Genomic DNA, 26026 nt, shown 5'->3' with positions numbered 1-26026 from the left:
CTCCCATTCCACCACATCCCAAAGGTGTGCTGTTGAACTCTGAATACAGTGAACTCATTGTCATGTTCAAGAAACTAATCTGAGATGATATGAGCTTTGTGCCAGAACACGGGTACACTGTGGACATAAAGTGAGGGACATATGTAAACCCCAGAGATGGTTGTGTAGGAAAGTCCCACTAAATCAGCATTTAGTGAAATACTCAGAGTAGACCTTTCAGGCACAAGCAGCCATGATATGTTCAGTCATTTTAATCCCCCTTTCCCCCATTCTGATGCTTTGTTTGAACTTAACTTTCTTTTAATGCACGGTGCTTTAAGTGCAATATAGATTCTGTGCAGTTTTATACATGCAAACTAGCTGTACCTCATAAACACTACACAAGGAAAGTTACATCAGCACAAACTGTGTGCAGTGTGTATTTGTTTAGTAAGAGGAAAAATGTATAATTATGTTTTCATACTTGGCCTAATGTGCTTCTGACGTTGTTTTATACTGCTAGAATTGCAGTTTAAATTAGATAACCAGTTGGTCCATTCATCACCAAGAATATTAAATTAGCGACATTAATTTCACAAACTAGGGGGTTTCCACATTTCCTTCATAAGGCTGTGGGTCAGTGACAGACATGAACATGCTGAGTGTACTATAATGTTAAATGGAAATTGTTTAAAGTTTCAAAAATCTAATGTGCCAAACAGCAAAAAAAACCGTCATCACCGAGAGGCCTAAGTATACTAATTCTAAATTTACATGATTCGAAGTTTTCTGCAGCATTGCTCTCTTGTTCTGTACCAGTGTTGCCCTTTGTTGTTTTTTCCCCCACCAGTTGTTCTGTGATAATGTCTCTGACCGAAGTAGGTCAGTTCTGTACAGAAGAAAAAAGAAATGACACATCAAATGCACCCTTTTATGTGAGCGCGCACACAGCCTGAAGCAGAAAGCCTGGGTTAACAGAGAAAGTTGATAACCACCTTTGTGATACCCATTATCTCTCACTGGGGTTTTAGGTTTTGTTAAGCCAGCTTGCTCAAAGAACTTACTTCGCAGCACGGCCCTCGGGATCCTTAAGTCAAAGTGATGTTTGGCCATTTCACACCCTGCTAACTAATACTGCCGTTGCCATTGTTTGTTGTCAGCAGCACTGTATCCAAACAAAACAAACACTCAGGCTGCAGTTGAAGCATTTTCAGCTCTTATCTATGCGTAGTGCAGTCTGCTGCTTCTGACGTCCTGCTATTTTCCTGAAGTGGATAATGTAAGTGGAGTGCTTCAAACGGGTTCTCGTTCCCTTGTCAGAGCAGCAGAAGCTTGCGGAAGCTTGTCATAGTTCATCAGTGGGTATAAGGTTTTATGTGTTCTGATTCACTCTGAAGTAAACTGCTTTTTATTCATGTGTGACTAAATGAATGAATGAATGAATAAAGAATACAATTCCTAATGTCACTCAGTTGAGGGCTTCAGGCACGTAAGCATCATTAAACAAATTGTTATTGATTGAAACATCGTGTAGAGGCTGTCTCATTTATCCAGGGAAGGAGAAAATTTCTGGACTTGTTTTTGGTCCTTGCCTTTCGCCTCTCATGCTAGAGGCTTCCTCAGTGCCTGCAGCTGGTGTGCAGCTCCAGGTATTCATTTAAGGCTACCAGCGAGTTATCGTTCGCACAAAATTCACACAAATAACCGCGTGAATGAAGGCAAAACCGTGTGTGGGGAGCGTTGCCAGGACTGTTTCGTAATTTGCTGACAGGCGTTGTTGTAAATCACATTTCCTGTTTAGAGATGGTATTTCCATTTTAACACGGGTGGCTTTTTTCCTCTCCTCTCTCAAACCATGGCTGTCCAAATTGTGTACATTGCTGCTCACAGGAGAGTGCCCCCAATCCTTTTGATGCAGGTGTTCGCTGTATATATTTCTGTGCACCCTTTGCCGCATTAGGCTGCATATATAACATTGCTCAGGTTGTGTTTAAGTGTTTTATCCTCTAGCCGTGTGTCTCAGGAACTTCAGTTGGGGGAAAAGCCTTTTAAGTTACTCAAACACTCTAGCCACAAGCAGAATGACAATGTTGTTATGCCTGCTTTTTTCTTCTTTTTTGATGTTGTTGTGTTGTTGTTCCATAAATCTCTTTGACTTGATGTTCTTTGACTTAATGAAGGCCCAGATGGGATAGCCACAGGTTTTAAGTGCTTTCTTCAGACGTCTGTGCTCCTTTGTTCCCTGTGCCTCTCCAGTTCTAGGGAACTGTGGCAGTCCAAATGTAGGTACTGGTCTGTGTGTGTAAAAAATATGAACTAAAATAAGCAATTTGTTTTACCTGACATCCTCCCCTGTGAACTTCATATTGCAGTCACAGTGAACTGATAATTCTGCAATGGCTTCTTCTTAAGTTTAGATTCTGACCCATGCTTTCCCCATGTAGCGATTACAATGGCTGACACTAGTGAAGCCTTGGCATGCCATGCTTTTATCTGTAGAAACAAATTTTTCATAGGTGGTTGTAAAGCAGAGTTCAAACAGATCTCATCATGGATAACGAGCAGAAACGTGTAGTTAACAAGCAGAACCCGCCGCATAAGGAATACGCAACACTCCTTTGAGGACAGATACACGATTTAAGAAAGGTGAAAGAAGTCTGTGTGATGTCAGATTGCTCCGATATGGGAATAGAGCACCTAAGGTCTGCCTGTATTTCAGTAATTTTCAGCAATTTTGAAGTCACCTAAAGTGAATTGTAGCCTGCTGTGCACTACTTGAGAAAAAAAGAAAAATCCGACATGCTGGGGACATATTAGGGGAAGAGATAGAAGCATGCACAATATTGTGTTTTTCAAACCTTTTATGCGAAAGTTTGTTAAGTGCTTTATCCACAGGTGAGACCATTAATCATTAAATAAATTCACTGTGTAAAATGCCTCTGCTAGCTTAACCACCACTGCCTTGGAAAAGAAGTGAGCTTTGCAGGACACAGCGCTCCACTGCTCTGCAGTCTGAAGTTTCCACTAATAGAAACCTTTTTAATATTTGATGAGCTCTGGTTTGAAGACTTGCATAGAGCTGACAGTTGGGCCAAATGAATAGCTTTATTCAGCCTCTGGTCATACTGGTTTAGGCAGCACACTGTTAGATGTCCAGCACTGATCTTTCTATGCTCTTTTATAATCTCTGTCATATCTGCCAAGTACTGTAAAAGGGAATGAAGGTATATATTTCTGTCTTTGTGGTGCTCTTAATCAGCAGCTGAATCTTTACAAAACCGTCAACTGAGGTAATTTTGATTTATATTGCAGTAGCAAGGACCTCAACTTTAAATGTCGATGGCAAATGTTTTTGTTTATGAAGCAACAGGCTAGGCCGGAGGCTGCGGTTTGAGGAAGGCCTCATCGAGCTCCCAGGCCTGGCATATCTCTGATGACTTCGAATGAGGTTGACAAGCAGAGAAAAAGCAGAGGGAGGGTGGGTCGCAGAAATGAGAACAAATGGATGTGTGGCACAAGTAGACATTTATAGACGTATGGCCGGAAGAGGAGTGTTTGGAGTTGTGGTCCAGCTCCTGAAACTCAGATAAATTATCTCACTACAAATTCGATATGGCAATAATAGCTCTTACTGAATCACTGGCGCCAATATTGATATGTCTATGTGCCTACTCTAAATGGATTTCCCTCGCCAATTGAAATCACTACTTAATGACTCCTTGTGGTGGTGCTTATTAAATGAATGAGGGTAAAGTGAACGGAAGTAACTGGTAAAAAAAAAGAAAGATGACGCTCAGCAGGGAAAATGGCGGAAAGCAGGGAAAGAAAATGAAAGCTAATGAATTGAAATGGCGCATTGTTAAATTTCACTACTAATGATGACACAAACACATTGAGACCATGATGGACTGACAAAACATATCATTCCTGCTTTTTGCCTTCGGTTCTTTTTTCTTGACACCAATTTAATAATGAATTGCAAATGATAATCTTCTACTGAAACGATTATCTACCACTTTCAGACATGGCATGCTGGTACTCAGTCACGGTAAACATGGCGGCATTTGGTCTCTAATGTCATTACTTCAGTGAAGATCAGTAAAGATAGTGACTTTTTCTATTTGTTGAAACTCTACCTTTATTTTTCCATTTGCTTGAAATGTCAGCGAGCACTCCTTGAACAGAAGCAGAAGAAGAAGAGGCAAGAGCCCCTGATGGTCCAGTCTAATGTGGATGGGAGATCACGGACCCGTCGGGCCAAGCAAAGTGAGGAACAGGCTCCACTGGTGGAATCCTACCTCAGCAGCAACAGCAGCACTATCTACCATGGTAAAGCTTGCACTCCTCTCTGGCTGTGTTGATTCAGAAAGCTTAAACAGAGAATTAAAGAAAAACATCAGCTGAAGAAATAAAGAAGTCGCACTGTTCGTTTAATAAGTCTTTCTTATTTATAAAGAGTGTTTGTTCTTCCTGACATCCCAATTAGAACTATAAACCAGACATGAAACCGTTTTTTAAATGATTAGTGTTGCATAGCTGTAAAATTTACAGCTTTAAATAAGACATCATGTAGAGGGAATACAACACACTGCATCATCTACTGCAGTGCTGCAAATCAAACCACACAGGAGCAGAAACTGTGTTCCCTTTCAGTCGATTCGAAGTACTACACGTAATGTGGGATATCACAGCCCCGCAAGTCTTGGATGAAGACCTCTTCTGTTCACTGCTTTAAGGCACATGACTTGTGATGACATAGGTGCACGTGGGGCTGTACATATACACCGTGTTATCACATACACCCCTTATTTCTTACGTTCTTTACCTTGCCAAGAAAACCTCTGCTGAGTCGGGCTAGCTAGCTACTGCTAGTTAGCTACTGCTAGTTAGCTCTGCTGTCTGTGGCTTGAAGTTAGCTTAACTGCGCCTGATTGTGTTAGCCTCCACTGGTCAGTTGGTGCATAGGCTGTCCACAGAGCACTCATTTTGAGTTTTCTTGTGCAGTAATTTTGCTTTGGATTTTGGTATGAGTAACCAAAACCAAAGCAAGTAAAGCAGAAATTTTCTGTTCACTACTGTCCCCAGGGGACAGTGGGGATTGTCCACGCTATAAGAATGTTTACTGAAACCAAAGCCTGTGCGTTTTGTCACCAAAGGTGCACGGGATTCCACCAGAGGAATAGCAAACTTATGGGCCCTTTTTAAATTAAATAATTTTTAAATTAATTTTTGTGCTGCAGCTAGTTGGTCCATCATCTGGTCTGTCTATCGTTTGGACGTTACATCCCCTTCAGTTGCTCGTTAAGAACTAAGGTGCTGATTGTCCAACTTGTCCTCTGATTAATGTATATTTATGTATGTTCATATGTCCCATGCTGTGTGTATTGTACTGAGTGAACTGACTGAAACAGAATGAGTAGATATGTTAAGCGGAACAAGGTACAACACAAGGTTGCCGCTTGCCTGGCTCACTGAAGAGCAGCTATTAAACTGAGGGATGACCACGACGAATGCATCCAGCCTCTCCAATCATCTAACTGGTGCCTGATTTTAAAACCTGATCATGCTTTTGAGGTTGTAGTGCCCAAAATGTGGAACACCCTTCTGAAGTCAATCAGTTTGGCTCAGTCTGTTATTTGTTTTAAGCGAATGCTGAAACTCATTTTCATAGGTTAGGGTTTCCTTTATCCGTTCCCCTTCATTTCATTCATGTACACGTATCATCAGTGTGCAGCTTTTATTCGAACTGTGAAGCACTTTGTAAATTGATGTTTTGAAAAGTGCTATATAAATAAAGTTATTATGCAATACTTTATATTTTGTACCTAGTTACTCTCCTTCAGGGAACAGAAGTTATAGACATAACCATTTGTTATATCTGGGGCCGCTGAAGTCTTCTTATTTACACACAGAGGCCAGGCAGAGCATTTTTATTTATTTAATTATTTTTTGAGGGACAGTTTCTGGGATTAAGGCCAAGAACTGTCAAATTTCCTGTAGAGAGAAGAGAAAGATGTTCCTCTGCCATATTCTTTTATTCTGATGCAAAAAAAAAGAATAATAAACCATAACAATGCTACGGGAAAATGAATAAAAACATTCTAGCCTTCGTTCACAGTTTGCTCCACACTTTTTCTAAGCTGGAAACTCTGGACTGTAAACCTGCAGTGATTTTAGCTACAGATTTGCAGCCCAGTATTAGTCCCACATTGAGTAAAAAATTGATCTTACAGTCACTTTGATTGTGACTGTAAGATCAAATAAACACATTGAACATTTTTACTGCAATAGGTTGCTGTGAAAAAGTGTTTTCCACCTTCCTGATTTCTTATTCTATGGCATAGTTCTAGTGCACCACAAAAATGACCCAAAAACACATCGGCAAGTCCACCTCTGACTGACTAAAAAAAATACAGATTAAGGTTTTTTCATGGCTTCAAAGTTGATTGATTGGGATGCTTTGGAGTGACCTTAAACAGGCCATTCATGATGTAAAATGCTCCGGTGTGGCTCAATTTAAACAATTCTGTAGAAAGGATTGCTTCATATTCCTTCACATTGATGTGAACAACTTTGTTGCAGTTCTTGCTGTCAAGTGTGGCACAGCCAGTTATTAGTTTTAGGGGTCGAATAACTTTTTTTGCATTGGGTCAGGTAGGTCTGGATAGCATTTTTCCCCTTAATAAATTAAATCCTCATTTAAAAATGGCATTTTGTATTTACTCAGGTTATGTTTATATTAAAAAATATATATCTAAAAGGGGCAAATACTTTTAAATGGTATTGTGTATTACACTAGAACATAACGTAATGTTTAATGTGAAAGACATATTTATTATAACCCATCATGTGCTTCAGTCGTGTTCATTCCTGTGTTCAGTGCAAGAAGCTGAACAGGAAGAGGTGAAGGTGATGTCGGATCCACAGCCACCACGCTCAGCCAAAAAGGGCAAAGCATCAGCCAGTTCCACTCCACAGACAGGCAGTGAAAAGAAGGAGAGGAAGGGGAAACACAAAGGTCAGTGTGCTGGTTCAAATGGTTAATTAAACTGTGTGAAAAATGGATAAACATACTGTTCTTGGGCTTTGCACATCCATTTTTAAACACCAAATAATCAGCTTTTAGAAGCGGTCCCCTGTGTGAAAAAGAGAGGAGCCAAAATCCTTACTATCCAGCAGCTTCAGCAGTCTATCCAAGCTCTGTATGCCCTCCTCAGATAACGTTTCCCCACTGACTTTTTTGAGCCACAGCTGGCAACAGCACAACTGAGTGAAACTCGGCTGCCCTCTTATCCCCTGCCATGGTGCCAAAGTCGTCAGAGCTCAGTGTCTGTGATGATGTATGACAGACTGACACACCACAAATGAAGACCTACATTAGAAGATTAAAAGAACTACAATTGCTGTCATTGTTTCCCTTAAGCTTCCATGCCGTTCAACCTTCAATGTGTGTTATTGTAGACTCAGCACAATGAAATATAATAGTTAAGGTGTTTGCCAAAAAAATGATCAACAATATCTGACTTTGGAGACATTTGGCATCTGATATACTGCAATACAGCAGATGCTTGCCTTTGGAATGACTTTGTCCCAGGAAAGTGAATTAGATTCAACTGTGGTAAAAGATTATCCAGGCCAGTAGTGCCAGATTCACCACTTATTGATCTGTCTCACTTCTTCTTCTGTCTCGTGCTCTGATTCGTTAAAGCATAAGCAGAAATGATGCAGTCATTAGAAAATGAGCTCTAGCAAGATCAGAGGTTGTTCATTTTCAGTTTAGATAATGAAGATATGAAAATGCAGCCTTCTACATACTTTCATAAAATAAAAATAGGATTCTTGATTTTTACACGCATATCTCTGAAGGAAAAGAAAGACAGGGGAATGAATAAGAAATCAAAAGATAAGACTGACCTAATTTTGTTAAAGCAGCATGTTAATATATAACATATATACTGAGTAGAATATGCAGTCACGTCAAAATGACAGCTGTTACAGGATGTTATGCAGCTATGTACATTCATCATCAGCAAGTGTGAACATTTTTCTAAAACCAACATTTTTTGCAGTTAGTCTGGAGCTTCCGGATGTGTGTTAGCATAATGCCACCCTCTTCCCTGGGTAGACTTCCTAGAAGTTTCATCCCAAGGTCAAACTGTGCTCTTCTTGGACAAAATAAAAAAAATGTTCAAGTTCATGACAGTACAATCAGAAAAAGTCTGAAAAAGCATGACTTGTTTCGAAGGGTTGCTTAGGGGAAAGCAGAACATGACAATATGGCTTAAGTTTGCATCTGAAAAAATACTACAAGACAATAGAATGGAGCACTGTCCTTTGAACAGATGAGGGCAAAGTGATGATGTTTGGTTATTATGTACAGCATGATGTTTGGAGAAAAATGAACACCTCATAACAACTGGCAGCACAGCAGTGGAGGGGAGATTTGGACAACTTGCAGTCATTTAGTTGACCGTGAATTTCTTTGTATAAGGTTTTCTAGAGTGAAATGTGAGGTCATCTGTCCAGCAGCCAAAACTTACACCCAAAATTAGTTCATGCAACAGAAGAAAAGAATTAAGGTGCTGCACAACATGATTTAAATGCAGTGGCGGGACCTTAATAGAGCTGTAAATCTGAATGCCTGCAAACTCTATGCAATATTTTCTTTTCTTTTCTTTTTTAATTTTTTTTTCATAGGACAAGTGGAGACGTGTTCTTTTTGCCTGAATGCACACTTTAGAAGTTGATTGAATATTGAAGACACAGAGCAAAACAATTACATAAAACAAAATGCCCAAAAGTGGAGAAATGGGAATGTTGTCAGATTTACTCAGGCTGTTTGACTATGTGATTAATGCACAAATTATTGCTGAATGACCTGCCCTTGTTGTACTTTGCAGTGGTTCATTTAGACTTGAATCTTACAACAGCATGAAATACCGATAGTGGAAAAGAAGTGAGTCATTCTGAAAGAGTTTGTTTTTCTTTTCTGGGATTTTGACTCAGCAGCGATCGATGGCCTGGCTTCCCAGCAGGATGACAGTCAGATCCAGATCCTGACAGTGGGTCACCCCACCTCAGAGGAGGCCGAGGCAGAGCCCGTGATGAGCTGCACTCAGTCTCAGAGTAAACAGGATCTTCGCGTGACCATGCTCAAAAAAGGTACTGACAGCGCTCAAGAAAGCTTCTGCCACTGCTTCTGCAATAGCACAACTACAAGTCCTTATTTACACCCACGGCGTTCTGGTCTGCTGCTGCGTTGTGTTGGTGGGAGGATGAAAACCACTGACTCATGTTAAAAAACACACAACTCCAAATAAATAGGCCATTTTAAAATCCAGCATCTGAATGAAAAATAATATAATTATTCGTACTGTAAACACTCAGCGCTAACACACATCAATTGTTCCATACATAATTAACACAAAAACTGTATAATCTATATGCAGCAAAGGGAAATGTGAACTGTAATTTACAATCAAATGCACTGATGCAACAGTGTAGTAGAGAGAGTTGTAATAGTGCATGTACTTCCTTGATCTATTATGACAGTTTTTCATCACAGTGTACTGTGAGAGGGAGTTGAGTGATGAGGGTTAGAGTTCAGGTGCTTAACTGGGTTTAACTTTGCAAAATTAAAAGTAAATAAAAAGATTATTTTAAGTGGCAAGAATGTTGTTTTAGCAGTCTCAGCATGAACGCTACGCTTTCTTCTTGTAAGACATCACAATGCTTTAAGTAAGATACATTTTCAGCAAGTTTTATGTGCCAAAAACTACAACAAAATTGCTCATTAAATGAGACTGTAATCAGTGAAAACACACCAGATAAAACACAGCCACAAGTGGATCAGTCTGGTAGTCTCATATTTCTGGTATTTAAGTCTGGTATTTAGCCACAGTTCCAATTTAATTTCTTTCTTTTGTTCTTTCTTCCTCTCGATCCTTCTTTCCATCCTTCCTGTGAAGGTATATCGAGCAGCATGAATTTTGATGAAGAGGAGGATGATGATGATGAAATTAGCTCCAGCTCTTCACAGCTCAACAGCAACACAAGACCAGGCTCTGCCACTAGTAAAAAGTCCAGCAAGGTAAAATTAATTTCACAGCATGAATTTGTGCTCTCTGCATGTCTTTTTGCGCAGCACCGAGCACCTTTTGACGGTAGCTAATAAAAAACAAAAATCTGCTATTTTATCACCAGTTTGGATAGTTTCCCAGCTGAAAGTAGAGTTGCAGACAATTATAGCTTAATTTAAAACAAATTAAGTATTTCCCATATGCCAGGGGTCTCAAACCTGAATACAATTAGTAGGTCATTAGCAAGACTCTATAGAACTTGACTGTATGCTGATGTGGCAATTCAGCCATTTGATTCATGTTACAGCAGCTCAAGAGTGAATGAACATGGTGCAATAAAAGTAGTTTTAGAAAACAGGTTTCAGAAACAGGTTTATTTTTTCCATGTTTTTCTAGGACCACACATTGTACTTTGCTTCTTACTAGTCTTGTGGATGCAGGTGTGCTGTCATGTTTTGGGGGGAGGACACATACAACTTCAATTTGCTTGAGGAAGACTCAATAACAGAAATGTTAACCAGCTCAAGTGATTCCTTTAAAGCTATGATTGTTCCTCAGTTGTTTTCTTACCTCAGTGAGCATTTTGCTCATTATCTGCATATTTTTTAAAATATGCAGATAATCTTTTAGATAGTGTTTGGTCATAAACTGGACCAACAGCTTATTTCAGGTAACACGAGAGTTGCAGTGCACTCGTAAGAAAGTAGCCAAAGTACAAAAATGTCTTTGTTTATAGATATAGTGTGGTGCAAAAGTCTTGAGCCACCCTTCATTTTTTTGCAATCTTTGCTTCCAAGAAGCTAGAGTTTCTAGTTTTTTGTTTTTAACGTGGTATTGGGCCATAGTGCCCTAGCCTTTCATCTTTTCTTTGGATATTAACTGCTTTTTGCTAATGTTCTGTACAGTCCTTGTACCTGACCATTATCAGAGGTTTTTTTTCCCTTTTTTGTTGAGCCGTTTAAGCCTGGCCTATGAATCATTCAAGCATAAAACTCAAGGGATTAACCAGTGTTGTATTCACACATAAAAGACAACTTAGCAAAGATCCAATTCTGAAATGTCACGTCTTTAAGATATGGGGGGAAAAACAGAAAAGGCATGTCACAGGACAGAGATACATCTGGCCCTTTAGTTGATCCACTTTTTGTTCACTGAACCATCATCAGAAATAGTCTCAGTGGATATGTGGCTTTCAAGAAGCCATTCTTATGGAAGGGAAACAAAGAGAAAAGATTGAGGTATCCCAAAGTACACAAGAATTGTACTGAGTATCAGTGGCAAAATGTCTTATGGAGTTAAAAATAGAAATTTGCATCTGCAGCATATATGGAGGAGTTCAGGAAAGAGGGGGTCTAGTCAAAACTGAACAGTAGCATTAGATGTTGATTCCATATGTTATACCATCTGGAAAGCGTCTGATTGGCAATGACTTCCTTTTTAAGTGCAAACACACTGCGAATGCAGTAAAAGTATAACTAGGTAGAAAAGCACAGAATGAAACACACAGTTATGGACTTCCCAGCCTTTGCTGTCTCTTTCCCCTTTTGATAACATAATTTCTCTTTGCTCTTCTTTCCACTCTAATTTTTTCCCTTCAGTCATTTCAATGTTCTGTCTCTGCTTCAGGTTCTTATTTTAGACACAGTGTGCTCATTCTTAATCCCAGTGGACAATTTGATTTCCAGACTCATTACTCTGCTTTAATGCTCATCAGTCCACCATTTCACGAGGGCTCTTGCCATATTTGATCCTACAGGAGGTGGCCTCAGCACCCACTCCACCAGTCAGTGAACCTGCCATTGATGTTGATGACCTTGAGGAGTTTTCTCTGCGCCCAGCACCGCAGGGGGTCAGAGTGAAGTGCAGAATCACCAGGGACAAAAAGGGCATGGACAGAGGCATGTATCCGACCTACTATCTCCACCTGGAGAGAGAGGATGGCAAGAAGGTGAGACGAGTCTTTAAGGTTTAAAAACATATTACACAAGATATCTGTCAGGGAATTTTTTTACAGTAAGTTGTTAACATCTGGACTCTAATCTAACTTATATATTCAAATAATGCAGCTTTGTGGTATCAAACCATGTTGATTGTCTGTAGGTGTTTGACAATATGGTTTGGTAACAGGTGTTCCTGTTAGCTGGGAGAAAGAGGAAAAAGAGTAAAACATCAAATTACCTCATCTCCATTGATCCAACTGATCTGTCTCGAGGTGGAGAGAGTTTTATTGGCAAACTGAGGTAAGTCCTCAGTGGCTTTGTTGTATTAAACACTTTAGCAGCTTACATTAGGAATTAGATATGGCATTGGCAATATTAATCTATATGGCACATTTCATTATATCTAAAGTCAATGTGCTTAACACAGAAGAAAGAAGCGCATTTAAAAAGGTACAATACCTTAAGGTAGTGAAAATAAATCTTTAAAACACACACACAGCTATTAAGTGTAGGTCTGTGTGAGCAGCTTGTTCCAAAGAACAGGACCACAGTAACCAAACACTCCCTCAGCATACTTACATCTGAACATTTAAAAATTCTGGACCTGATGACCTGAGAGATCTGACTGGGTTATAAACAGTGAGCAAGTCAGAGATGTACTCAAGGGGCCAAACTACTAAGAGCTTTATGAACTAATAAAAAGCTTTTACAGGTAATTCTGTATTGCACTGGGAGTCTATGAAGTGACTTCAACACTGCTTGGTCAAATTTGTGCCTACCTGTAAGGACTCTGTTGCTGCATTTTGAATACGACGAGAGTCGGCCTACTGATTATTTGTGAGAGTCCTGCAAATGGAGCACCACAATAATCTAAACTAATTTCTATGAAAGCATGGACCAATTTCCCTTTGAGATAAGAATCCTCTAACTTTTCTAACATACGAAAAGCAGTTCTTACTAACCTTATTGATGTTTTTATTAAACCTGAGATCACTGTCCAAAATGTTGCCAAGGTTTCTGACTCGCTCATTGTGCTTCAGAGGAAGGGATGATAAATATGAACATATTTTTTGACGATGATGGGTAAAACTATGTATCATCTGTATAAGAATTTCAAGATAATATTATGATTCTTTATGATAGTACCAAGAAAGAACATAAGAACATAAGAACATAAGAACACATCTAGATCCTCTTTTGGTATGATGATAGCAAATCAAGAACTTGACCTGGTAAACCAACTGAGTCATTCAGCCTTTAAATTAAAATGTCACGATCAGCAGTGTCAAAAGCAGCAGTGAGATCAAGCAGAAGTAAAACTGCAACTCTCTGTGAGTCACTGTTGATCTGCAGGTCATTGATGACTTTAGCAGGAGCTGCTTCTGTGCTATGATTAGATCTGAACCCTGATTGGTACTCATCATAAATGCTGTGATTTGAAAGGCATTCATCCGGTTGTTTGTAAACATTTTTTTTTAAATATTTTGAGGAATGAAAGATTAGAAATGCCTCCATAATCATTACCAATGACTCTAAGTTGTTCTTGCTGAGTAGCAGTGTGATTACAGCACATCTGAGTGAAACAGGGAAAATTCCAGTCTGGAGAGAGCTATTGATAATATGATTTGTAAAACAACGAGACACAGATTTGAAGAGTTTGTTGGGGATGTTGTCAAGTAAAGAAGTGCAAGACTTTAACTGATGAATAATTTCTTCCAGATCAGAATACATAATCTGAGTAATTATGCTAAGTGTTGGATTTCTTATTTAACTTTTGTGCTCGAACTACTATTTCTAATCTAATTGTATTTTTTAAAAAACAAACCAAAACAAAACATGATTGACATAATCATTAGAAACAGCTTCAAGGCTCCATGGAAGCCCCTCTAGAGTTTAATCAAATATGGGCTTGTGCAACCTTTTAGTCTTTGGACCACTGGTCGATGTACCGCTCAAAGCTTTGCACTGTCCTGCTTGAATGATGGCGGTCTAAATTGGAACGAACAGTGACCTTTCATCAGTCCTTGGCCTAAATGAGATATCTAAATGAGACGGCTAAACATGTGGCTTTTAAGAAGCATTTCTAAATGGCACCACCTACACCGCACAGGTAGGTGTCAAGTCAAAGTTGTTTAAAATACACTGGACGAGTATAACCGAGAAATGCAAATGTTGTTCTCCAATATTAGATAAATGGTTATTTCATAGCTGGAATTGAGTATAGTTGGACAAATTTTCCTGCAGATTCTGTCTTTATTGCCATTTACTGGTGTGCAGTGCAAGAACTAATGACTGACAGTCTAAAAAGTGTAAGAACTAATTAATGATTGATTGAACAGCACAATACATCAAACATCAGCGCTACAGTACAGCGGAGAATATGTTTTCTAATTCCTCATTTTATAGAAAAAGGTTTCTAAGCGAAAAGCGAGTGCAACATATGAAAGTAAATGTGGTATGAGAAAAAAAGATCGAGTGGGGTAGGGAGGGAGAAGGTGGTATGAAATTAAGCAAAGGTGCTCTCGCTGGGAATCGAGTCAAGGATGTTGTATGCCATATTTTGTCAACTTTTCAGCCAGTGTTTACCTCATGTAAGAACTTGCTTAAAGACAGAGCACTAGCCACTTGCCTTGTCTGTCGGGATTTAGATTGGACCACCCACCTGCCAAAATCCAGTCTATCAATCACTGCTGAGCCATAAGCCAACAAGGACGAACTCGAGTGGAACACAATTATATTTGGAGGGGCATGAAGTCAAAAGCATGCAGTGGTTTGCAAACACTGTACTCTGCTTTTATTTCCCTTTCAGTTTGTATCCACAGACAGTATGTAGAAGGCTCTGGAAAAATCACTCCACTTGTGATTTTATCTGTGAACACCTTCTTGACGATTTTATGATCTCATTCGCTACCTTAAGTCTTACTGAATTCAACATAATTCATTTTGTAAGGTGTGGTTTCAGTTGAAACTAAATGAGATGATAAAGGGAGTTATACTCCAGGGAGAGCACAAAAACACAAGTTTTACACCAGTGACAATTGTTGCAAAGGAGCTCAGGTCATATTTCAAAACTCAAGTGTCAAACCATGCGATCTGTTTTCATTATGTAATTAAACCTGGATACCTGTTATTTCCAGTTATTTGTTTTTTATATATTTAGCAGGGATAGCGCATGTTAGTGGGCATAAGTATTATGAAAAATATAACATGTAAACATGCCAGATTATAGCAAAACTGCTAATTTACGCAGGTAGTTTGAGCCCCACCGCCGGTGTTTGTTTTAGAGAGTCATTATATTCCTTAATGTGTAATGTTTTGTTTGCAGATCAAACCTCATGGGAACTAAGTTCACTGTATATGACAACGGTCTGAACCCTATGAAGAGCACCACCAGCCTCGAAGCTAGCAACTTGCGTCAAGAGCTAGCAGCCATTTGCTATGTGAGTTCATCAAAATGCTAGACTATACTTGACTATACTTGTGTTTTCACGTTGCTGAAAAGATACAGCATTATTATTATTATTTAGATTTTGTTAGAAATATGCTGTAATACTACTGATTTAAAATAATGCATTTTTCCAGTAACCTGTTTAAAACTGCATTAGGCAGAAATGGAAAAAAAGTTGCAGCAGAATTGTGAATGGAGCAGCTCTGTCCTCCCTGTCTAAGCCCTGGCAGCAGACAACCACTGTGCATCCTTTATTTGCAGCACAAGCTGTGATTCAAGCTCTAAGTAGCTACATAAACAGGAAATTAAAATAGCCATAGTTAGCAAATATCTTAACTGTCAGCATAGTAACTGATCATCTGTTTTCATGAGAAATGTACTTATATGATCTGAAAAACCTCCCACAACAACCTCATACATGACAGTACAACGCACTGCAAAAATTCAGATGCAGTGTTTAAAATTGAGATGTGGCCATGTCTCCCTTGAAAAAGAGCGTCATGGTTAAATAAAGGTTAACTAAATGAGCTACATTTTGCCAGGTCATGGTTTAAAAATAGGTCAAAAATGAAATGACATGGACGTCAGCCGGTCGTCCTACGATGGCAGTGAGCAAAACGACAAATATTAGCTAAAGCTAAGGCTTTGAAAAGTACAGCTTTATGTAACTGCATCCAGAAATAACATTCAGTAATCCACCTTAGGATAACATTTGTTTAAGAAAGGGCATTGAGAGGTGATCTGTTTATCTTTTTTAATTCTCTTTTTTAAATGTAGGAAACCAATGTCTTAGGATTTAAAGGGCCTCGAAAAATGAGTGTCATCATTCCTGGAATGAACATGGACCACGAGAGAGTTTCTATTCGGCCACGAAATGTATGTGTTGGCCAATTTCTCAGTAGTCGCAGCTGCTCTGACCAGTTCAGCCTCTTCTAATACTTATTTAATCGATCCGATACATATGGTGTCCATGTCCAAGGCTTTTCTATTCTTCTTCATTACAGGATCATGAGTCACTGCTGGCCAGGTGGCAGAACAAGAACACAGAGAGCGTGATTGAACTTCACAACAAGACGCCTGTGTGGAACGATGACACACAGTCCTACGTGCTCAACTTCCACGGCAGAGTCACTCAGGCTTCCGTTAAGAATTTCCAAATTATTCACGACAATGACCGTAAGCTTTCGTCCACACATAACATTTCTAAATACTAAACAAAGGCTAAAGACTAAGGTCTGTTTCTGTTTTATAATCTTGTTTTACCCAATGACTGTTTGAGACAGCCACATAACCTGATACTGTGGATGCTATTAAATTAGACAGTATTATTTTACATATAGGTACTTGTGAGACAGATTTAGAATTTCTTTCAGGAGTGTTCAGGAATAGTTTTCCAGGTTTCTTGAAGGACTCTCAAAGCTCTTCTTTGAATGTTGGATGCCTTTTGTTCTGTTCTCTGTTGAGACGATCCCACACTGCTTCACTTGCTGGCATAAAATACAATTTTTTGCCCATCATACTGTGTTATATTTGACTTTTTTCATAGTTCCAAAGAAAGGAACAAAAACTGGATTGAAAATGAGTGAAAAAGCAGCCAAAGAGAAACTACAGAAAGTTAGTGGAACTGTTGCTGAGGGGCAGATTATTTTACACTATACTTTACATCATACAGCTTATTTTGTCAGTTATCTGTATTAATATTGCTATAAAGAAATAGGTACTTATGAGTTTTGTGAAGAAACAGTAAAAAGGGGAAATGTTTCAAATCAGCTTAGACATAATCTGTTTCCTACTTGTTTTCCCCTCTGCAGCTGACTATATTGTGATGCAGTTTGGCCGTGTGGCAGAAGATGTGTTCACCATGGACTATAACTACCCAATGTGTGCCCTGCAAGCCTTTGCTATTGCCCTCTCCAGCTTTGACAGCAAGTTAGCTTGTGAATAGACTCCAGCCTGAAGTTCAGTGGATAACAACTCCTCCTGTTGTCTCAACAAGGGCTGCTTATGTATCGCTGATTTGAGATCACCCGTTACCTTGGAAGTCCCACATATCCTGAAATGCTTTATGGGACTTAACTTATGTGTACGTATGTGTGTGGGGGTGGGGTGGGACCTCAGGATGGTGTTTGTCAGTGGAAGAAAACAAGCACAAAGAGTAATCCACTTTCCAAATCAGATTCATTTGTTTTGATAACTATAGTCATTTTGTACTGCACTGGCATTATAAATATGTTTCTTTATGTAGTAGTTCTAGTAATTTAACATTTCTTTATCTGTGAACTATAACTAACCGTTATACATCAGTAAGTTTAAAAAAAAAGTTGACTGGGTTTATGTAGTCTACCAACACAAAGTCACACGCTTCCTCGAGCATGGATACTGCTTATATACTTACTGAATTAATAATAACATGCATGTCACAATGTATTTATTTTATTGACATATTTATTACCTGCACATTTTATGTTCTCTGCTGTCATTTGCAACAAATTCTGCTGTAATCGTTCCACGGAACTGCAAGCACATTAAATGTCATGAGAGGAAGATCACTTGTATCCACAGTAAAAACAAAAAAAAAATTAGAGGTATGAAAAGGGGAAAGGCATGTTACACAGTGCTGTGTATCATATACAATATTGTGTCACAGTGTCATATACGTGAATGTGTAGGATGATGGTGCACTTTACTTTGAAGTCTGTGGTGGATGAGCTATAGCTGTACATACTTTATTGTGCCTTTGAAGACTAATTCCAGTGTTACACCTTGGCCGTAAAAGGAGCTGAGCTTGAATTGGTCTTTGCGTTTTTTGCTTTCCTCACATACACCGAGAGGATTTCTCTGTAGCTACTTAGAATTTTTTTTTCTTTAATGAAAGTTCATTTCGACTGAAAAACAATGCCTGAGGTTGCACAACATTCAGAAGATAATAATAAGTGTGCATCTTAAGATTTTAACTTAAAATTATATTTAGGGTCCAGAACATGTTGCACTAAATAGATGGCTATTTATTTACACAATACTGTAAATCAGGCAACAGATATATAGCAGATATCTGAGGTACTCAGGCCTAAGTGTCACGGTCCTGGCTCAGTGTTTTTAGTTTCACTGTTTTTATGTTCTAGTTAAGCTTATCTAGTTAATTTCTATTATGCTAGGTTGCTGTTATTGTTCATTGTTTAGTAGATTCCCCCCTGTGTTTTGGCACCTTTGTTTTAGTCCTTCATGTTGTCATGTCTGCGTCTCGTCATGTTTTCTGTTTATTTTGAAAGTCTCGTTTCCATGCCCGTTGTATTTAGGTTTACATTTTCCTGTGGCATCATTATGTTCATTCTAGTCACCTGTTTCCTCACGTGTCTCCACTGCCCCTCATCACCTCATGTGCACATTTAAGTCTTTTGTCTCTTACTGTTCGTTGTCAGGTCGTCTGCCTATCTTCCCCCATGTCAGTCTTAGTCAAAGTTATAGTCTTAGCTGTCGAGTTAAGTTTTTTTCTTTATTTATGTTTATGTAGTCCTCCTCTCGCCTTTGATTCTTGTGTCAGCCCAAATGAAAGCTCGCCTTTTGTTTAACTTTAGTTCAGTTCTCTCACGTCCGCTTTTTGGGTCCATACCTTAAACACACCAGCTGCCCAGCCGTGACACTAAGATTGTGCTGGTATCTTCTGATCTCTGCTTGGAAAATGTACCGAACAGAAATTGACTTACTGCCAACAGACATACTCGTACAATGTGAATAGCTTCGATGCATCTTCCATCTTTTGCTTTATGTATTAAATTAGCTCTGTGCTTCACTGAGATGGAGTATGATACATTCCTCATCTGACTGGCAGTAAGTTTCTACATCACGTAGTTTATTGCTGTTCATATTTTTACTCAAACTATTATTCCTCTTGCTCCTTATGGGGCAGTATCCTTTCTCAAATATATGACGGTATTTTGTATTTTACGACCATTAAAAAAAAAATGCTGAATGGAGGTGACGAATAATCTCCACTATTGTTACTGTGGGTTCTGAGCAAATCTTTATCAAATGTGCTATTCTTGTACTCAACTGTGTTCTAACTATTTCAAATTTCTATTTTAAAACTGTTGATACTCTTGCTGTAAAGTCTGCTTTTCATACATGTGTCCAAGAGCCAGAGGTTCTGTCACTTTGTTTTTAGTGCTGTCATTGTAATGTACAGTAAATGGTGTACAATTTACTTTGGTGGTACACAGTCCTTTGTTCATGGAAAAAAGAAATAAAATTACATAAAAATACTCCAAAATATGATTTCTGTTTCCTCAAGAATCCAGATGTTTCAGAAGTTAGTACAGCGATCATAGAACATGGTCATGTGTCTTTATTACACAAAGAAATAAACACTGTTACAATACTTTACTTTTCTGGTTACAAATCCAGGTGTGTGATAAAGCTCAGGTGTAAGTTCAAGAAGGAATATCTGCATTCACTCATCTGTCTGCTTCCTCAGGTGTCTGACTGCTATTCATTACATCACTTCCACCTTCCCGTACCGTAAAACGTTGTCGTCCAATCATCTTTCTGCTTGCTGTCTTCGGCATACCTTAAGTCGCACTGCTCATCTTTCATTAATTTTGCTGTAAAGGGCCATCAGAGTCTAATTGGCAAATACCATAATTGAATTGTGTATATCAATAAATGATGTTGAGTTTCTTCTAATGATCTTGCTTTATTGGACCAACTTTTATTCTAATCAACCTGGATTAGATACTCTAACCATAAAACCTCTGAGTACACACCAAATATTTCGTTGTAAATCATCAAACACATTAGTAAAAACATTTAAAAACCCCAAATACTTGCTGAGATTTCCTGCTACATTGTCTTTTGAAGTTTATGTTAACTCATTCACTGCCAGCCATTGGCAGTGAATGAGTTAAACCCATTGACTCATTCACTGCAATTGACGGCTATAGACGTCAATGGCAGTGAATGAGTTAACAAAGTTGTTTTAAGAAAAAATCCCCAAATTTAGCATTTTTACTGATGGAACTGAAAAGTAGAGTGACCCAATTATGCATAAACAGGTGCAGTCAATACAAATAAAACATCGTAAAATGACTGAATCTTGTATCATGTACTCAATTTTTGTGTGCTTTGCTCTCTTTTTCCCCTCATCACCAACAGGTCACGGCAGCTGGCTGCCCCTTTTCGAACCTGGCCCTGTCTGTAATTATGTCTGTAGCATCATTCAGCATGACTGGTTTGGTGGTGCGTCAGTGATGGTCTGGGGAGGCATATCCATGGAGGGATGGACAGACCTCTACAGCCTAGGTAACGACACCCTGACTGCTGTTAGTATCAGGATGATACTTGGACCCATTGTCATCTGTGCGTCTCCATGTTTGTCATTAAGCACACTCTCATTCTGGAAACATGCAGTGGAAACTAAACACACACTTAGATAGAAAGCTTCACACTGTGCGAAACAAAATGTTTCAGGTGCCAAGATCAAGATTTAATTGAGACTTGCCCTTCAGTTCTTTAAATTAAAGGCTTTTCACACCCACACAGATGATTAAATTAACCTGACTGACTGAACATTTGGGTGAGCACTGTTATACAGATCTCCGCTGACCTAAAAAGTGGTTTAATCAGGCAAAGAAGTGAAAACAGCTGTGAGGGTGAACACCGTGGATGTGGACAGCTTTTAAAATTATAACAGGTTAACACATTGAGTGTAGCGTTTAACATATTGCAAATGTACTGAATAGGTTTTAAAAGAAGAAACCGTGAAATTCTGAATGAAAAAGTACCATTATCCCCTTTAAATCTTTCATAGGGGTGTAATTGTTCTGGAAATGTGAATGTTAATAGAAAACAAAATGCATTGCAGTCATCTGAGGTGCTTGTGGTAAAGGGAAACATTTATTTGTACAAAAGTATCACTTAAGAACATAACTGCATGCCTCTGTTTAGTTTGGATTTTATGGTTTAAACATATAAGGAAGTAATAGTAACACAAGTCTGAGTTCACTGTCTGTTTTCAAACGCATTTGAGAAGCAGGAAAAGTCCTTATGTCTCCCTCCTGTTCCGCATCCTCAGGCCGCTCACCCCGACTTCCTTGGGTGTGTCTGCATAGATTCGACCCTCCCCCTCCACGTTTGCTGACATTAAAATATTGCCTTCTATATCCTCCTCTGCTTCCTCCTCTGGATTTGAACTGCCATCACAGCTGAACTGCAGGCTCTCTGCCTCCATCACTGGGTCATCTTCATCAGCTTCCTCCTCTTCTTCCACTTCTGTGTCCTCGTCCTCCTCCTCCATCTGATCTTCCTTGTCCTCTTCCCCATCCTCGTAAGTGTCCTCTTTAGGGTAGTGGAAGACATCCTTGTGCTCGCTGAAGCTGATTTGCTTCTTCCCGCTATTGTTACACTGCAGCTCTTTCTTCGCCTCCAAACCAATTCTTGTTGTCGTTCTTTCAGGACCCGGCTGGGATGATGGAGGACGGAGCAACTGCCTTTTCTCTGCCTCCTCCTCCTCCTCCTCCTCTTCCTCATCTATGTCTTCCTCTACTCCCATAGCTTCTTCTAGTCCCTCCTCTTCTTCCTCTTCCTCTTCATCCTCATCATCTTGTGCTTCTGTGTCCTCCTCCTCCTCATCTTCTTCCTCTTCCTCTTCCTCTCGCACTATGGAAAGTTTCCTTGCCATAACCTCTTCCTCCTCTTGCTCCATCCTCTCTGCTAGGGCCTCAGCGGTGGGCTGTGTGGGGGGTTCCTCTAGTTTAACCGTCTTAAACCCACGTCTGAGGCAGGGTTCATCATACTCTGGGTAGGTCTCCTCTGGGTAACCTGCATTGGTGTTCAAAGAGACTTCATCAGATTTTTATTGTGAGGATTTGATAGAGATTAGATTTGATCTCAAATTTAAAATGCACTTCATTTCACGGCTGTAACAACTTGAGCAAATGCAAATTGTGCAAAAAATGGGAGCAGTTCGACATTTCAGATGCACCTTCCCAGTCTGCACCGTATGGGACCTCCTCGGCCTCCATCTCTGGGGAGGCTCCCTCCAATCGGCTCTCTTGAATAAGCTGTGTGATCTGTCTCAGCTGCCTGAGTAATTTCTCCTCCTTTTTTGACGTGGTGGTTTTACTCCTCCTTCGTCTACCACTAGAGAGCAGCACAGAGTGAAGTAAAGTAACCCTGCCTGTGTATATCGCTCTATAAAACAAATACATACAAATGTATTTTATGACTACTTCTTCTTTATTTGTCTTTACTTAGTTAATTCATCACAGTTTCTTTGTTGTTGTGGTGCTACTGGAAGTAAAACACAAGCAGATAAAAATAAATGAATAAATAAGTCTCACCTCCCAGAACTATTGTTCCTCCTGGACACAATCCTCTCCATCATCTCTTCAGTTTGGAGAAGTCTCTCCTGCAGCCTGGCAAGCTCATTAGCAGTGACTACACAATTTACACGGGACAACATTGTTTTGATGTTAAAATATAATTCACTAAACACAATGCACACTTGGACACGTCAAAAAACGTATCCCCCTCAATCTTAAGAAGAAGAAAATGATTTTACATTTCTCGTAGTTCTCTTACTTATTGTGTTCTTCCTGGTTCCCACGGTTACTGCAGAGTTCTTCCCTGGTTTATTAGCCTTCCCCCTACATGTCAGCTGTGAACATAAACATGATTATAATTAGATTAACTGAGTATACAGTTACATTTACCATACTATAGCTCTGCATGAAGTTAATAACAAATAGTATATAGAAGCTCTAGAAATTAAAATTACCTTATGTATAATGTAAAGGATGTAAAGAAGGATCCCAAAGCCATATAAGGGTATCACTTGAGTCATCAGGTTGTACTTTTTGCCTCGTCTGATGCCTTTTACCTTTGCCATTGCCTCCAAACTGTGTGTCATTGAAAACGAAGGGTCCACGTCCCACTGTTCTGGGTCTTCTGGCACTGATAGCTTGTGCATGGCGGGAGGGTAGAACCCAGGTCCAACTGCAAAAATAGTCTTTCATTCAATTAATAAGAATCAATAAAGCAATTTTCCCCCGAAAACATATCACGGGGAATGTATCCTCAGCCATTAAACTTTTAGTATCTTTAATTAGATTTTACTTAACGATTATTTAAATGCTATTATTCTCTGGATTAATTTGATAACATTTATCCATAAAATGTGTCTTTTTTCATAGTTAGGCTTCGTTCTTTTTTTCTTTAGTAATCAGATAAAGCAGCCAGAACATTTCAGTGTTTTATAATGATAATGTCTAATGCCTCTTAGATTGGCCCCTAACTGTGCATGGACCCATGGACACATTCCTATGATGCCCACTGGATGGTCCAGCCCATTTGGGAACACTTTTTCCTCTATATTAACTATTATTCATAAAAGAGATCCAATTTGTAACAAATAAAGTGAAGAGATTCATGGGGATCAGATCAATATTTGAGAACAATGTCAAAAACATAAGAAGGTCAAAGCAGTCAGGAAAACCCTGGGTAAAATGAAATGCCTACATTTGGATTTGTTTTTATTTATAGTTATTGCTTTTTCAGAAGCCTGTTTCGAGAATGTTGACACTCCTCTGTGCAGGAACACAGACCTGCTGATGCTTATGCTCAGCATGTTTCAGCATTTATGTCAAATCAAGCTCGCTGCTGCTCCCATCTGGGAGTTAACTAGCACTACAAGTGGAAGATGTGACTGGGACGCTCGTTAAAATCGGCCTGCGGAAAAAAAATTGCAAAGTGAGAAGGTACACACACACGCGCGCGCACATCTGGTTCCAAGAAAATGAGGATGTTAGCATGCTCTGGTCTCACCTGTCAGAGGTGAAAACTGGCCACAACACACTGAAAAAACTAGCTAACAGCTAAATGTTTGCGTCCCCTAACACTGGGCACATTTAAATGTGGCTGTAAAGAAGAGAGAGGGTCTCTGTTTGGATTAATAAGGTAAGAAACTGTGTGGAAAGTTTGCAGCTTTATATTCGTGTGCTAGCACAGACTGTACTGTTTTATACAGTCAGTGGTTGCTAGCAGGCATAAATTGGCTCAGTTACAGCAGTTAGGCGAAACACAGCACAGAGAGTAGTCTGGAAAACTGCCATGTCAATATCTGCCTGGGAACATTTTGAAATATTTAGTCTCCTTGGGTTGTTTGTTGGCCAGCATTGGTTACTGTTTGGGTAAATTTTGTAACCACCCATTGCTGCTTTTAGCTGAAGACAGTCAGTGAACCTAAAGCAAGTTGCAGTTATTAGGCTGTGAAAATGTGTAAGAAAAGCAAAGCAAACTGTGCCCCAATGTCTAAAACCAAATCACTAACCACATTCCTTGTTCTCTAAATAATAATAATATAAATAATATCTAAGAATAACGTGCAATCCACAGTAGCTTTCTATTTTTGACTGTAGTATGTTCACATTTCGTATAAGGTCACCAATTTTCCTCTTATTAGATTTGAAAATTCCAGTTGTTTATGGTCTAGTGTGAAATCACTACCAGTTTATATCTGATAAGATGCCCCTGCTGTGATGACTGATCCGTTTTGACAGCACCTCTGGGTGTTTGCTCGTGACTGTGTGAAACTGATATCAGGCTAAAGTCAAATAACAAATAAGTCACATACTGTGTTTCTTGTGAATGTTTTTTAACTGCTTCAATGAGAAGTTTTGAAAAGGCGCTGTCTGTTGGAGTCAATGCACACCTGTCTCTGTAAACACAGCCGCTCATGCTTAACACGATGGGAAACGTACAAAAACACATCACTTGTTTCAGATTTAGATAAATGGTCAAACTGATTCAAATGGGTTTTAACAACCAAATTATTTGTTCTTCAAAATATGGTGAATGCAGTTTTTTTTTTTTTTAACTCGCTGTACAGTGTAAGATTTCAGCTAACTTGTGTGGACTATGAAGGATAGGGCCTCTGTGCCTGGCATGGTCTGTACTGAGTAACAGCTGGCATTAACAACAGCAGCACTGACACAAAAAACACTGGAGATGGAGCAGGATGGGGATGGATGATGATCTGATAAGCCGTCTTACCCTCAGGCTGCCCCATCTCCTGTTTCGCTCTGGGCAAAAGCATCCTGGGCAGAAAGAGAGAAACACAGAGAACAGAGCATGATATAAGAGTAACCTTCTGGCAAGTTGTTATCGACATTTTCTTCCAGAAAACGACAGCAACGCGTTAATTTCACTTGAACGGGAAAGCTGGTATCCACAGATGTTATTGCTCATCTGGTGATGCTGCTGCCCAGATTAGACCAGATTAGAGCAGCTGCATTCAAGTGCTGTTTGAAAAAGTGAGCAGCAGATGGGTTGAAATTCTCCAGAGACTGAATACAACCCCCCTATTATTATTATTATTCTCATTAATATTAATATTGTTATTGTTGTTGTTATTGTTGACTAAATATGAGTATCTTCACCTACAGCATTCAAACATAGGCCCAGATCTCATAAACTGACAGACTGGGTTTGGATCTGAATCCTACTAAACTAATAACAAAAAAAATACCTGATTTAAGGTAAGAAAACACAGTATGTCATTGCTTATTGTTGGTGGTATAGTGAGAGTC

At 39.3% G+C, this 26026-nt stretch overlaps 2 protein-coding genes across 6 annotated transcripts in view; one reads left to right on the top strand and one right to left on the bottom strand.

Moving 5' to 3' along the window:
- tub (TUB bipartite transcription factor) overlaps positions 1 to 19705 on the top strand; it is a 56694-nt gene extending 36989 nt beyond the window's left edge. For 2 of the 4 annotated variants that reach the window (XM_085269825.1, XM_085269828.1), the window contains exons 3-12: positions 4146 to 4308; positions 6860 to 6997; positions 8986 to 9141; positions 9948 to 10069; positions 11815 to 12006; positions 12186 to 12298; positions 15324 to 15438; positions 16224 to 16322; positions 16451 to 16622; positions 17258 to 19705. In XM_085269825.1, coding sequence (XP_085125951.1) covers positions 4146 to 4308; positions 6860 to 6997; positions 8986 to 9141; positions 9948 to 10069; positions 11815 to 12006; positions 12186 to 12298; positions 15324 to 15438; positions 16224 to 16322; positions 16451 to 16622; positions 17258 to 17391 — 1404 coding nt within the window. In that variant the 3' untranslated portion in view covers positions 17392 to 19705. The remainder of the gene's footprint in view (positions 1 to 4145; positions 4309 to 6859; positions 6998 to 8985; positions 9142 to 9947; positions 10070 to 11814; positions 12007 to 12185; positions 12299 to 15323; positions 15439 to 16223; positions 16323 to 16450; positions 16623 to 17257) is intronic. The other 2 variants (XM_085269827.1, XM_085269829.1) reach the window with 1 other exon arrangement.
- A 60-nt stretch (positions 19706 to 19765) lies between these two features.
- On the bottom strand, positions 19766 to 25721 carry ric3a (RIC3 acetylcholine receptor chaperone a). Of its 2 annotated transcripts, none has more exons than XM_085269830.1 (6): positions 25491 to 25721; positions 23218 to 23435; positions 23022 to 23097; positions 22781 to 22877; positions 22423 to 22631; positions 19766 to 22259 (listed from the first exon to the last, which is right to left on the bottom strand). In XM_085269830.1, the coding sequence occupies exons 1-6, from the start codon at positions 25606 to 25608 to the stop codon at positions 21484 to 21486; spliced, it is 1494 nt and encodes a 497-aa protein (XP_085125956.1). In that variant the 5' UTR covers positions 25609 to 25721; the 3' UTR covers positions 19766 to 21483. The 2 variants fall into 2 exon arrangements, with proteins under 2 accessions (XP_085125956.1, XP_085125959.1); XM_085269833.1 differs by having other exon boundaries at positions 22423 to 22580; positions 25491 to 25719.
- Between the last annotated feature and the right edge of the window lie 305 nt (positions 25722 to 26026).

This window comes from Mchenga conophoros, linkage group LG1 (assembly GCF_057382185.1).
Source record: "Mchenga conophoros isolate Kocher_MC1m ecotype Shallow Benthic linkage group LG1, M_conophoros_male_GT1.1, whole genome shotgun sequence".
NCBI classification, from domain to species: domain Eukaryota; kingdom Metazoa; phylum Chordata; class Actinopteri; order Cichliformes; family Cichlidae; genus Mchenga; species Mchenga conophoros.
Note: the sequence above shows the minus strand (reverse complement) of the source record. Positions and strands in the feature narration are given on the sequence as shown.

What these genes read in the sequence shown, in the direction of transcription:
- ric3a (XM_085269830.1), bottom strand. Translation starts at nt 25,608, where the DNA reads ATGTCGATAACAACTTGCCAGAAGGTTACTCTTATATCATGCTCTGTT. An exon ending in GGAGATGGGGCAGCCTGAGG is followed by an intron (nt 23,436 to 25,490) that starts GTAAGACGGCTT and finishes CTATTTTTGCAG; the next exon opens with TTGGACCTGGGTTCTACCCT. An exon ending in AGGAACAATAGTTCTGGGAG is followed by an intron (nt 22,632 to 22,780) that starts GTGAGACTTATT and finishes TTTGTTTTATAG; the next exon opens with AGCGATATACACAGGCAGGG.